A 14,346-nucleotide genomic window follows, 5' to 3' on the forward strand; every position below is an offset into this window, starting at 1 on the left:
TTAAAATGATTTCAGTGTATGTCTTGCATTAGTTCTCGGTACAGAGCCATGATAAGACACAAATTTCTTGGCTTTCAGGGAGGAAACATACTTTGTTTTCACTGCTCTGAGCAGAGGAAGAATTGAAAGAGCTTTGAGTGACATGACACACATACTACCTCATTGGAAAGTGTAACTGGTGTCTGAAATCCCACTCTAGGCCAGTGAGCTGGCTGGTAGGAGTCTCTGCAAGGCCTATCACCTCTCTCAGTTGCTGTGTGTTGTGGAAAGACCACGTTGTTTCTGGCTCTTGGCGGAGTTTCACTTGGTGACAAATCCTGAACGCAGTCTTTCCAGTGCCCTGTTAGTTCCGCTGCAGAGAACCAGCTGGCATTCCCTGAATTTAGCTAAACTAAGAGAATTATGCATTGCTCAAAGTGGTGACAGAGAAGGAAATTATATTGTTAAGCTATTTTGGAGATTTTTTTTAAGTATGGAATTTTTTTATATTTGGTGCTTCATAAAATGATTCATCAGCTGGCAGTCTTTTGCTTGCTCCCTTTTTCTCCATAGGACTCTTCAGTTCGTTAGGATGGTGATGTTGCTTTAATATACTGTCAGAATCATCTTCTCCAACAAGTCATGGCATGGTAATGCCGAAAATGTAGAATGAAAATCCTTGTTGTTTGGCTGGACTGACTGGAAGGGCTCCCTCTTGTGTATCAAGCAATACTGTAGATTTGACCATTTTATTCTCTGTCTACTGTGGGTTTGTCTGCTATTTCCATACTGCTGCAGGTATAAGCTTTTTTTGCCTGACCTTGGTGTTGCTTTCTGGAAAACTCTTCTTACGTTATAAAAAAAACCCCTATCTTATGCTGAAGTCTGATTATGTTTAGAAGCCAAAAGTGCAGACTTGAAACAACCTTAGAGATGAATGTGGGGGTGGTGGGAACACCAAAACAAACATGAAAAGAAAAAAGCATTTGCACCAATATCTGTAGACTAAGATTAGAGAGTGTGTGTTACTGCAGTAATACTGGTGTGCTGCTTTACTGCTGGGTTCTCCTGGTAGAATTGGAAACACTGTGGTGGGCAACCATAGCAAATCCTGTCTGCAAGGAGAACTTACCTTCAAAGCCCAAAAAGTGACAGCTTGATTTATGCCAGGAGTTTGAAGGCTCGTATTCCTTCCAAAACATTTCATGACTTAAGATTTATTTGCAAAGCTTTTCTAATAATCCTGTAAAGTGCTTAGCCTTAATGATGTTTTTTTAATTTCTTAGCTCCAACTTTGAATGGAAAAGGATTTGTCTCTAACATTTCTGAAATTGAGCTCTTTTATATTTATTCCTGTACAATAAGTGGATGAATAGAAGTTTCTGATATTATATGAACTAATGGCATTTCTTGTCTAAGTGGCCACTGTTAGTGGCACTGTTTTTTCAGTTTCTTTATGTAATTATGTTTTACATACTTCATGGTCTAAGGACTGATGACAGAATGAATTGATAGCCTTGTATTTGAAAAGAGGTGTGTCATAAGCGAAATATTGATAATGAGGTTGTACCATAGGCACTGTATGTGTTTCATGTGTTGTGTTGCAACCTTTTGAAATGCTTTTTGGTCACTTAAATTGAAAACCCTTCAGTTCTCAGTGGTATCTCATAGGTTGTTCTTGGTTTTGGGTTGTGGCAGTTAATACAGAAACCACTATGGTGTGTATATATATAGTCTCATATATATATGGACTATATATATAGTCAGTCTAGTGTAGATGTTTCTCAGCATGCATTATGTTGCTCAGTTCGGTTAAGCCTTTTTAGGAGACAGCACAGGACTTTGCCATGTTAACTGCTGTATGCAATATACCAAACGCATGAAAACATCAAAAGGAAATGCAAATATTTTCTCATTTTCTATGTATTCTGAAAACATCAGTATGTAAACCTGTTAAATATGGGATGCAGGTATGACCACCTTAGGATAGGGACCACTTTTTTGAGGTATTTATGGTGTGTATTTGCCTTCTAATTTACCTATGAATAATGAAAAAGGGAGTAAATCATGTAATAAACTTTGTCTTAAAACAGTATAAAATTACTTCTTCCTGAGCCTTGGTAGCCTACATAGATTTTTAAAGTGTGACATAATGTAATGTCAAAACTTGTGATTAGAACATGAGAACCAGCCTGGAAGCACAAGTTGTAGTTAGTCTTATCAGCTGCTACAAAGCTACTTGTATGTTATATTACTTAAACATTTGTGGGTATGCAGGATTGAGGAAGCAGTAGGAACCCAAAGTTAGTCATGCTAAGTTGGACTTCATCCTGGTTCAGTTATTTATTTCTTAACTTTTTTCAGATTTAAGATGAGCATGAGATTTGAGAACATATAATTTGCACAATTAATTTTCAAAAAGATCTGGGGTGTCCTGGTGGACAGAAAGGTGAACAGAAGTCAGCAATGTGGCCTTACAGCAAAGAGGGCCAAGAGCACCCTGGGCTGCGTTAGGAAGAGCATTGCCATCTGGCTGAGGGAGATAGATGATCTTTCCTCTCTGCACAGCGCTGGTGAGGCACATCTGGAGTGCTGAGTCCAGTGCTGGGCTCCCCAGTACAACAGACATGGACATGCCAGAGTGAGTCCACTGAATCAAGTGAATCCAGTGGTGCACTTCACCAATGCTGTAAAGGCTAAAACAGAAGTGATATCAGCAACTAACGCTAGAAGTAATTTATCTTATTTATATTTATCTTTATGCCCTAAACTGCAAAAAGAAATTACTGCTATTTAGTAAAAAGTTCAGAATTCTGTTACTTTTTTTTTTTTTTTTCATTCTTGAACATACTATTTGCAGTGTCTGTTTGGGATATTGTGTTGAAAAGTAAATGAAAAGGAAAAATTAACTTTTCAATGAAACTTGTAAAATATGGTTTTAGAAATCTCTTTAAAAAAAATCAACTTAAGTTTTCACAGTAGCATCGATTCTGCAGTATCTTATAGAGAGCTCCTGTTGTTTCTTATAAGCTTAACTCTAAGGCTTTAGAAATATGTCACATGTAGTTCAGTGAAGTGTCTAAAGCTTTACATTTCAGTTCTCTCTACTGCTGCTACTTTATTGTGGATACTTTGGGAAAGTATTTTTTGAGGGTCAGAGCAGAACAATAAAAATTGATGGGTTTTTTTTCTGCTATCATCATTTCATCGTTATAGTATCTGTTGAAATATTGAATATAATTATGTAATTTCTGTGCAAAAATCAGTATATGAAATGGATAGATAAAGGAAATACTCTGTAATTGGCAAGGGGGAGAGGGCAGATGCAAAGGCACAATTAAATACATACAACTGGCAGAAATTTATTGTTTACTGCATTTTAATCCACACAAGATAAAATTACATGAAGTAAGAAAATGAATAGAACCAAACCATGAAGTTTAGCTATCATTCGGAGAGCTCTTCTCTTCTGTCTGATGCTGTGATGACAGAATGAAAAATTGTTTTGACTTTGATTCATTCTTTCAGAGTCTGGGAAATGTGAATATCCCGAAGGGTTTAGAAAATTGCATTTAGAAGCAGCAAACAGATAAACTGCAATGATCTGTGTAAATTTATAATTATGTTGTTCTAAGTGTGTTAGTTTCTAAATATTGAAATGTAGCAGGTCTCCATTGGGCTCCTCCTGGTTGATGGAGGTAGAAAAAAAGCTTTTTGCAGTCATCCACTGGAGTTAGATGCTTAGATTAGAGGACCCTCTGTTTCTGTTTTTTTCCTGCCTATACAGAGATACAGCAGTGTAATATGGTAAAAGAAAGAGGCTAAGAAAAATCTTGCAGCAGTTTTCTGAATGGATATCAGCAGGGACAGTGCTAAATTTTAAGCTTTCAATTGAAGCATGTAGGTTTATTCACCCTTCTGAATGGCATAGCTAGGAAGACGCTAATTTTATTCCCTGGATGGAACCAAATGTTTGTTTTCTGTTGTAGTATGTTCACAGACTCAGAATAGTTGAGGTTCACAGGGACTTCTGGAAGTCATCTAGTCCAATCCCCTTGCTCAAGCAGGGTGACCTAGTGCTGGTTGGCCAGGACCGTGCCTAGATGGCTTTTGAACATCTCCAAAGGTGGAAACTCCACAACCTCTCTGGGCACCCTGTGCCAGTGCTCAGGCACCTTCACTGTAGGAAAGTGTTTCCTGATGTCCAGAGGGCACCTCTTCTGTTTCAGTTTGTGCCCACTGCCTCTGGTCCTGTCATTGGGCACCACTGAGAAGAGCCTGGCTCTGTCGTCTTTGCACCCTCCCTTCAGGTATTTAGAGACATTAATAAGATTCCCCGACCCTCCTCTTCTCTGAGCTAAACAGCCCCAGCTCTCAGCTTTGCTCATAGGAGCAAAATCATCCTCATGGCCCTTCGTTGGACTCTGTGCACAGACATGCTGGAGAGAGGAGCCCAGTACTCCAGGCGTGGCCTCCCCAGTGCTGAGTAGAGGGGAAGGATCACCTCCCTCAGCCTGCTGGCAATGGTTTTCCTAATGCAGCCCAGGATAGCGTTAGCTGCCTGCGTGGCAAGGGCATGTTGCTGGCTCGCATAGATTGTCGCAGTACATCCCATGATATGCCTTGCCTTTTGGTTTGAAATATTCAGTTATTAAATCTTACTACCTTTCCTGTTGAAAGGATAATGATTTTTTTCTGCTTAATTGTTTGTTACAGGTAGGCTAGGTGCTTCATAGATAACATTGTTGAAATATTTTGCCACCATTACAAAAGTGTATTAAGTAACAGTGCTCCTTACATAAGTAAATGTATTACTTGTGTAATGGTTTAGCCCCAGCTGGCAGCGAAGCACCCCGCAGCCACTCGCTCGCTCCCCCCTGCAGTGGGATGGGGAGAATTGGAAGAAAAAGTTAACAGTGGTGGGTTGGGATAAGGACAGTTTACTGGGACAGCAAAGGAAGAGGAAAATAACAACAACAACAACAAACTAATAAAAGAATATACAAAGCGGGTAATACACAATGCAGTTTGCTCACCCCCGGGAGCCCGATGTCCAGCCTCTCCCTGAGCAGTGATCCCTCCTCCCCGGCCAGCTCCCCCCTTATATACTGAGCATGATGTCATATGGTATGGAATATCCCTTTGGCTAGTTTGGTCAGCTATCCTGGCCGTGTCCCCTCCCTGCTGCTTGTGAAAATTAACTATCCCAACTGAAAACCTGGACAATGTGTTATCTTTAGTCAAAGTATTCACCAAGGAAATCACTAATTGAACTATTAATAGATCCTTTATTATAACATGGTATGTGCTGGGGGTTTTTTTTTTTAGTAGAAAATGAATGTAGGGGGACTATTGTTGCCTGTTTGTGGAAAGATGCAATATACATTCTTGTAGAGATTTGTTGGTTTGTTTCAGCATTTAACTGAACCACCACAATTAGTTTCTTAACTGAGGAATCTCAAAATCCTTCTAACTTTTTTCATACAGTTATTCTTAGATTGAGTTAGTTGGATTTGGAAGCATGGTGGTGGTTTAGATTCGTTTGTTGCTTATATTCAATTAACTTCCGTGCAGTTAATAGAAAGTTTTCAGTGAGAAGGGAGATAACAAAATTTTCCTTATCTAAAATTAGAAGATTATAGAATTGAAAAAGACATTAGAAATTAGTCATTAATGCCAGCAGCCATGAAACAGAATTATACCTTTATAACCTTTATAGCATTTGTATGCCTAATATTCTGTAAAGATTTTTAGTGAAGGAAGTATCACTCATCTAGCAATGAGTGATCCCTATTAATTATTTCTGAGGATTTTTCTCACTTTGATACTTAATCCTGTTGATACCTTTCTTTGTTACTCCATCAATGGTAGAATGAATTTGTCTCTTTGTCACTGAAAAGAGCCTCCTCTGTGTTTGCAAGGTGTTGTCATGTCCTCCTCCTACCTTCTTAATCCCAATCCTTCATTCTTTCCATTGGTCATGTCTTCTCAATCTCTTATTTTCCTTATCTCAAATGGGATCTTCATCAGCTTATTATACTTGGCAAATTCATGTTGGTGATTATTCATCTATAACAGGTCTATGGTGAATATGAAAATATTTCTTCAGAAAATAAGACTACATTTCTTTATTTGACATTGGTTGTATATAGTAGATAGTATGTGCATGTGTATATTGGGGTGTGCGTGTGTATACTAATATGTATGTGTGGAAGGGGGAGTTGTTTTTATAACTCTGTTTTAAAAACCATGGCTAAAAGTTATTTAGAGGGGAAGAGGTTTTGGTTTTCTGTTTAAGAAGATCCTGGAAACTGGTTGTTAACCCTCCACTGATCAGAATCTATAGTGATCAGCTTTATTTCTTCAGTGTTGTGAATTCTAAATAGCTTTTCTGTTTTTCTTTTTTTTTTCCTGTATATTTTTTCCCCCCTCCCTCTTTTCTCTGTAATTCACAGCTTTTAGAAATTAACTGGACTGGACTGACCAATCTTCTGGATGTTCCAGGACTGAAGTGAGTATACATAAAGCAGTGTTTGATATTCCTCCACCCCAGTAAACCCCAGAAAATCTGAAGACCATCAGCTAAATAATTTTAGGTTAAATGACTCTGAGTAGTTATCTCTAAATTTAGAATTATATGACGTTGCTCAATATGCAGAAGGTAGTGATTTCACTACATGTTAAAGTACATCAAAAGTATATCTAGTAGGTCTTGTTAAAAACATTTTGAAAAGATAATTTTTAATCTGCTTTTTTTAGTATTCTCAGTCTTTCCAGATTTCCAGAATCTTGTGACTTCCCTATCTGCCATCTCCTAGGAAAGCAGAAAGACAAAAAGCCTTATTTTTCACACCAGTGGGTTTACAACATTTTGCCTCATGGCTTTGTATGCTGATACATCTCTAGTTGCTTGTGTAAAGGTAGTTAGAAATACCTTAAGATAGTAATCAAATTAAATAAACTTTGTAATCACTCCAAGTAGTAAAGCTTTCAGTTTATTATGTGAAGATCAAATGGAGTAGCAAAAATGTTGACCATATATAGCTAGAAAAAAAATGCTTGGTTTATTTAGAGCTTTTCAAAATAGTACATGATAAAACCCCAAAGAAAAAAGCAGAAGTAGAGGTGAAAACCAAGCTGCTTTGAATCATTGAAATCCTGATAAGCTCAAATCCGTGAATATATTCATAATTATCAAGTTTTAATAGTTACCCAGGAGCTTTTGAATATTGAGACAATGGCTAAGGGGATAATGGCAGATATGATACGCACTTGGATTTTGTGACTAGTCCTTTGATTGAATCGCAAACTCTCAAGAGCTGGCTGACTCCAGAATTATTTTTTATTGTTTAAAAACAAGAGTTTGAATTTAGATTAAATTAATCCTGTAGTGCTCAATTGCATGACTGAAACAGTTTTTGCTTTACTTAGACGTATGAAGCCATTGCATGGAATCCCAGCTGAACAGTTTGAAATTAGAACTTGCATTAAGTAGGTTAATGGCTGCAAGAATTGCTTATGTTTCAAGCCCAGTTAAGACTGCCTCCGAAGAAAGAGGTCGTCTTGATGAGTGAGAAAATGGCTTTCAAAATACAGCTCCTGAGTAATAACTTGCTCTTTTGACATAACACCAATAAGTTTACTTTAGTACTTAAGCTTACTAGGCTCCTGAGATTCATATCCTGCTTGCTACACATTTGCCTGACTGCAAATGCAAAACCTCAGATGCAAACACAGTCTCGCTAAGTATTTCAAGTTTATGGTTTCTAGAGCAACCAAGCTTGGCCACATATGCATATAATGGTGCCATCTAGTTGGGGTATAGTTTCTATAGTAACTGTAACTGAGGTGACTCATGCTCTGCCTTACCAAGAGATTTCTCCAGTCCTGTATTTGTTTTTCTTTTCTGTATAGATAGTTTGTATATTTTGCTAGGACAGCTTGACATACTGTAGTTGTTAGAAACAGTGATGAACAAGAGATTGCTGCCACCACAGGTACCTTTTTTTGTCCTGTGGCTGTTGGCTGCATGCTAAACTGCTTATTTGTACTCTGTTTGTAAATGTCTTCTGCTAAATGAATTTCTGCATTTGCTGCTGGAGAATTCCCTGTCAGCTGTTAACATCTTCCATTGCTCTTCATATATGATTCCACAAGGAGAAGGACACAAAAGTAATTCAGATTCCATCATTAGTATAGCTTACAGAGGAGTGGAATTCAAATCTCTATATGAGGAGGAGCCAGGCTCTGCGAATACTCCTGCTGTCAGGAGGAGATGTGGATGACGGGAAGATGAATTGTATTATGGTTGCTTGAGATACAGTAAAAGTACTCTCTGCAGTCAGAGATGTGCTGTTCCTGCAGTATGAATAAAGACAGTGCAGGAAAAATACATAGCTGCTTATCCTGTCACTACAAATTCAGTAGAACTAAATAGAGAGCAATGCAACAGAGTAGGTAACTGCCAATTATTTGTCGGCAACGAAGTTGAGCTTTTGAAGACATTTACTATAATAAGCTCTCTGAAGCATTTCACACTTCTCTCATTTTTGGGAACTGAAAAAATAATTGTACTTAGAATCAGTGACTTAGAGTTTTATGATCTTAAGCTTTTTATTGATGATGCATCAACAGAAGGATTTAAATTGATACATCTTTCTCTGTTGCTTGATCAGTGATTTGTTTCTGTTTTCCCTAGATCGGACCTCTGAGTTTAAGTAATAAAATGATAAAAGAGATTGTAATTTTTGTATTAATGAAGAATACTTTCCAGCTGGGAGTATCCCAGTTGGTTAATATTTGGTTAGATAAGTTTTAAACAGCTCAAAAGTGTCATGTTGTTTTAGCATTCATTTAATTCATTACTTAGTTATGATTTTCGGTGTTCTTTTTCAGCTCCCTATTTTTAAAGACAGAATATCTGCTACCTCCTGAGTCCAGTTTTGTTTGTGTAAAATTCTGTGAATTCCCATTAATGCTGGTTCATTCTTCCTATTCATTTGTCAGATGTTTTATTGAAATTCAAGCATTTGTGTTGGGATAAAATTGTGAGACTGACCTTTGGAACCTCAGGGTTAGTGTTTGGCCCTAGCATAAAGGACTGCAAATCCTCCCAGTGACTGGGCTGTCTTGTGCTTCAGGCTGTTTCTTTCTCTTATTTAAGGAAATTGCCTGTAGCTCCATTTGAATGTTAGTCAAGCTCTGAACCTTTTGCTAGTCTAGGATAGATTTATTTATGCCTATTGCTTATTTTGTAATGTATGTGCTAAATACATAGAGAATATAAATACTAGAGAAGAGGACAATAACCTTTCTTTGAAGACAGCTCTGGTACCATTGCCTCCCTGGCACTGTTCATTTGCTTTCTGTGCCCTAGGTCAGATAGTTTTCTCCATTAATCGTCTGTTCTTAAGGCACGTGCTTTTACTCAGTAGAAGGGCAGAGCTTTCTCTTCTTGCTGGGTAGGGACGCTAACAAAAGCAGGTACAAAACAAATTTATCTGATACCTAATGGAGATTTGTCATCAGACTTGTATTTTGAAAAGTGTGACTGTTGGTTTGTGTAGTTACCATCACCTCAGCTTTTTTTTTTCTTTTTAATGTTAAGACTGTTTGAGATGTTTATCTTAAATTTTTAAGTCAACTCTAACAAAATAATGGGTTTACTTTTCTTGGCTCATTTTAGAGAAAGCTTAGCACACAGAAGTTGAAAACCTGTTTAGCAAAATGGAACTGAAAAAGTTTGAAAAGCAACGTGTTACAATGATGACTAAAGGAAGCGGCTTTTTTTTCAAATAACATGATTATCTTCTTGTAGTAGTTGTCTTAAGAATTACTGAAATGATAAATTTCTAGGGTTCAGTGTTCATGTAGAACGAAAACCTTTGTAAATATGCTTGGATAAGCTCTGCAAGAAAGGAAGGGGAATGAAGACTCCTCTTTAGATGTGAATTAACTCACAGAAGTGGAGAGGAGACTTTTCCTCAGAGCAAATTCTTAACATTGTCCACTGCTGCTTCTTTCAGAGAATACACTGAGGTCTGCACAGACCTGTCCATTGATCTCGATGCAGCCTTGAGTTTCTTCTGTTCCTGTTGTACTGGATGCCATTAAAAAGTCAGCCGTGTTCTATCATGTCTCACAGTTCATCTGGATTTACAGTAGAAGTGGGCAGCCAAGGGGATGCGGGCTGTACAGGTTGCAAATTTCTGGCATGAAAGATAGCGTGAATTTGAAACAGGCCAGATGGTATTTAACGAGTTAATTCTGTTACCCATCTCTACCATAATTTGTTTATTGCACACCACGAAATTTTCTTCCCAAATGAAAATGTAATACATATTAGATTTCACTTCAGCGTTTGTGTTCATATGCTAGCTGCTGAGTCAGAGCTACTCCCAACTGCAGATTCAGTCTTAGAAAAACTTCAGTTCAGAATACCTCAAGTATTTTTATAATTTTCTCTCTGAACCTTTGTACGTACCCCTCAACTCTTCCTGGATACTTGTTTTCCATAGTGAATTGTACTACTCCAATTCTGCCTTTTTGCCAACACAGGCAGTGCGGGTAACCAGTGGCATTAGTCTGAAAATGTACTAATTTGTTGTCAGTTCAGGCCCAAACTGGGTGAACTCGTAGTTTAGGAAATCTTTTTCTTTTTTGTGCTTGTGGGGTGTGGGTTTGGGTTTTTTAATGATTCATTGCCAATGTGATTGTACTGCCACTCCCTTTTTGCCAGAACAAAACCTGTTTTGCTGCCCTAGGCTGTGTTTTACTCGGCCAGGAGCATGGGTTTTTTGTGTTTCGGTTCTAAATGCCGGTCCTCCCAGCTCCAGAGGACAACTTGTTTCATAACAATACAGGAATGGTTAGCCAAACTTTCAGGGACAGTTAAATCATTACTGAAATACAACAGTAGATTAACAGTTAACATCTGCTTGGTTATATGCAACGCAGGCAAGAAAACTTACACAATAGCCTTTTACCCTGGGTGGCTTCAAAAGGCGGGGTGAGGGGGGAACTTGGCATGGCAGGGAAAGGAGAAATTCATATTCATCTCTGTGGTTTCTGCTATTCGGTGTCAGTTGGTTCCACCTGGTGGTCATTTTGGCAAGAATCCTTTATTTAAAAAAAAAAGTATTTAAAAACCCAGATGTCTTCTACCCCTGCAAAAAGGCAAATGTTTTCTCCATTTAGGTTGTTGAGCAGCAAAAGGAGTATATTAGTGTAACATAACATCTGTTTAATTCTCATGAAGTAACTGAGGATTATTTTCTCCAACAGTGGCTTATCAGATACGATAATATTGGATATAATATCCAACTACCTGGTCCTTCCAAATAGAATTACAGTCCCCCTTGTCAGTGAAGTGCAGATTGCTCAGTTGCGGTTTCCTATACCAAAGGTAAGCATGTTTCTGTTAATACTAATAATTTGGCGTTTAGTTTTTTTCTCTAGTAGTAACTTAAAGATAGGCACATCTCTGTAAATGTCTAAATATAGTTATTGCAGTAGTACAAGTTATCATGAACCCAGTCACTTGAAATATTTTATTTAGTTTATAAATAATTTTTGTGGAATTAATGTTTCATAATAATACCAAGAAGGATTTTTTGTTTTGCTAGAATCTTAAACATATTACTTGTTAAAATATATTTCAACTGTATGGACTAAAAATTGAGTAGCATATGTTTTATATTATCACTGCAAATTATTGCTATATTATATTGCTCTTCACTTGAAAGTTGTTACTACTTACTGGTACTCACTTCCAGTAGCATGGCATTTTTAACTGGCATGTTTCTGATTGTTGACGACAGTTTTTCTTTTCAGGAATCTCTTGAGTTTAGGTCTGTTGTGTATGTGGATCATCATTGATATCCCTCCATTTACAGTGTGTCCAAACTGAGTTTCATGTTAAGGAACTCACAATGGAAATTATAAAACATGTATTGCATAAATTGTGATGACATGGAAGCTTTCAGATTACTACATAAACTCATCTTTTCCTTTTTTTAGGGTGTTCTGAGGATTCACTTTATTGAAGCTCAGGACCTGGAGGGGAAAGATACTTACCTAAAAGGGATTGTCAAAGGAAAGTCAGATCCTTATGGAATCATCCGTGTGGGCAATCAGATTTTCCAAAGCAAGGTCATCAAAGAAAATCTCAATCCAAAGTGGAATGAAGTTTATGAGGTATAAGCAATAAAAATACCTCGTTGTACATTCTGTAAAGTTGTCTTCTAAAATGTCTTTTGTTAAAAAAGATACTTTGAGGACTTCCTTGAGGACCTTCTTGACATCTCCCTCTAAAAGCCCAAAGTTCTGTAGCAGAACAGACATTCGCCATTGATGTATATACTTTTTTATCTAGACTAAGCATCAGTAATTCTGATAAGAAGTCTAGTATCTTAAAGCCAACATTATAGCTCTTGTACTTGCTCTACTCATAAAATTGCATCTTTTTTTAAAGCATTTGCTTATTGCTGTGTTTCAATACAGAAAGGCACTGCCGTTCCGTGTTTTACTACTACCATGCCATTTAACACAAAGCTAGTTAGTTTTACCATTGACAGTACCATCTTACTGTACTTCCAGGCCTTAGTATATGAACATCCAGGACAGGAGCTAGAGATTGAGCTCTTTGATGAAGATCCAGATAAAGATGACTTCCTGGGAAGGTAAATGTTATGGAGAATATGTTTGTAGGTATTGAAAAGAAATGAAATATTTCGGTGTGACTTCTTTTTTCCTTTTTGCATTTTATTGCAGTTGTAGTTCTGCTGTATTACTATATGTATAAACTAATTCTCTTTTCAAAATGGTGGTAGTAAGTAGTTCTGTAATATATTTCATATATGTAAATGTATGTATATAAAAATGCACTTGTATGTGTATATACGCATCTATATGCTTATATATATGTACTTTTTTTTTTTAAATAAGGTAAGTATTGTAGGTACCCAGGAAAAAAAAGGGTAAATTTTTTTATTTTTTTTTTTTTTTTTTAGGAATTGTACCCTACATGCTTTAATGTTTGTAAGCTAGTGCTAAATCTTAATTATTTCTTCAGGCAAAGTTAATAGAGCTTTATAACTGTGTATCTTCCTCATCTTCATAGTTTTGAAATGGCTAGCTCACAGTTTCTTTTTCTCTAAGAGCTGATCCTAACTATTTGATTAAAGAAAAAAATTTGGTGTAATGCTTTTGCAAACATTACTTGCTCTTAGATTCCATAGGCCTACCTTTAGTGTTTACCCATAAACATTTCAGGGTTTTAGTCAGGTTTTTTCTCCAGTAATTTGTCACCTTTATTTCTTGCAGAGTTTTGGAGCTTCCCATTGTTGCTTTCCATACAGAGTAGAACTCCCTTATCTTTCCAGCTCCTTCTCTCTTAACAGGAGCAACAGTACCTACTTCTCTTCTCATTAAAATAAAGAAGTAGGTAGTACAAAGGCTTCTTTTCTTTGCACTTCCCTAATCTTACACTGAAGTGGTGGGGGGGGAAAATGGCATAATATGTACATCAGGACTAATAAAATACAAAGCCACGACAAATGTTCCATGCACTGGCATGCCGTTGTCTGCCCTGTTTAATTTTTAGCAGATTCCCTGGTACATTTTTAGCTTGTGTGAACTAGCGGTCTCCCAGGCAATGCCAAAGCATGAATTTGGTCATAGCGTATGTCCAGGGGCTATTTCCAGTGGGTAGTTCGGATGTGGTCATTGGTTTGAGAGTTTGGTCATATGTATGTGAGCCATATTGTGCCAGTTGCCCTCGTAGCTACAAAATGGGCTCTACTATAGGCATATTTTGTGTGATCCTGCATTCATCTTCATTCAGCCATTTCATTCCCTACTTCTTCCTCTCTTAGGGTCTAAAAGAACAGTATTCTGCTCTTTTGATCTCAGTGGAAGCCTGGATACTCAGCAAGCACAGGCTTGGGGTTTGAGTTCTGTATTAGCTTTTTTATTTCTTGGCTAAAATACTGATTGGGTTTGGTTTTTCTCTTCTTTTTTCTAGTTTGATGATAGATTTAATTGAAGTTGAAAAGGAGCGTCTTCTAGATGAGGTAAGTGTTCAGTATGTTTTGAGTTAAAAAACCCTATACGTTGTATATGTAGTAGTTCTTGTATTATTATTTTTTCCTGGGGATAGTTCCTGCATGTGCATGAATAACCATAATGCTAGAACTAGATACCCTGATGATCAGTACAGTCATTTAAGGGACATCTGAATTGGTGAAATCCAAAAAATAATACCATTCTTCTTCTGTCTTGGGGTTTTAAGAGTAATAGTATGTAAATGCAAAAAACAGTAACGTGTGTTTGGTGAGAGCTTTTTCTTGCAAGAGAATAGTTACTTGC

The 14,346-nt window shown here is 37.2% G+C and overlaps 1 protein-coding gene across 2 annotated transcripts in view; it reads left to right on the forward strand.

Moving 5' to 3' along the window:
• Positions 1-14,346, forward strand: part of ESYT2 (extended synaptotagmin 2) — an 85,880-nt gene that overhangs the window by 48,792 nt on the left and 22,742 nt on the right. For both annotated transcript variants that reach the window (XM_075746616.1, XM_075746617.1), the window contains exons 7-11: positions 6,435-6,490; positions 11,263-11,383; positions 11,998-12,174; positions 12,577-12,659; positions 14,003-14,051. In XM_075746616.1, coding sequence (XP_075602731.1) covers positions 6,435-6,490; positions 11,263-11,383; positions 11,998-12,174; positions 12,577-12,659; positions 14,003-14,051 — 486 coding nt within the window. The remainder of the gene's footprint in view (positions 1-6,434; positions 6,491-11,262; positions 11,384-11,997; positions 12,175-12,576; positions 12,660-14,002; positions 14,052-14,346) is intronic.

This window comes from Balearica regulorum, chromosome 2 (genome assembly GCF_011004875.1).
Source record: "Balearica regulorum gibbericeps isolate bBalReg1 chromosome 2, bBalReg1.pri, whole genome shotgun sequence".
NCBI classification, from domain to species: domain Eukaryota; kingdom Metazoa; phylum Chordata; class Aves; order Gruiformes; family Gruidae; genus Balearica; species Balearica regulorum.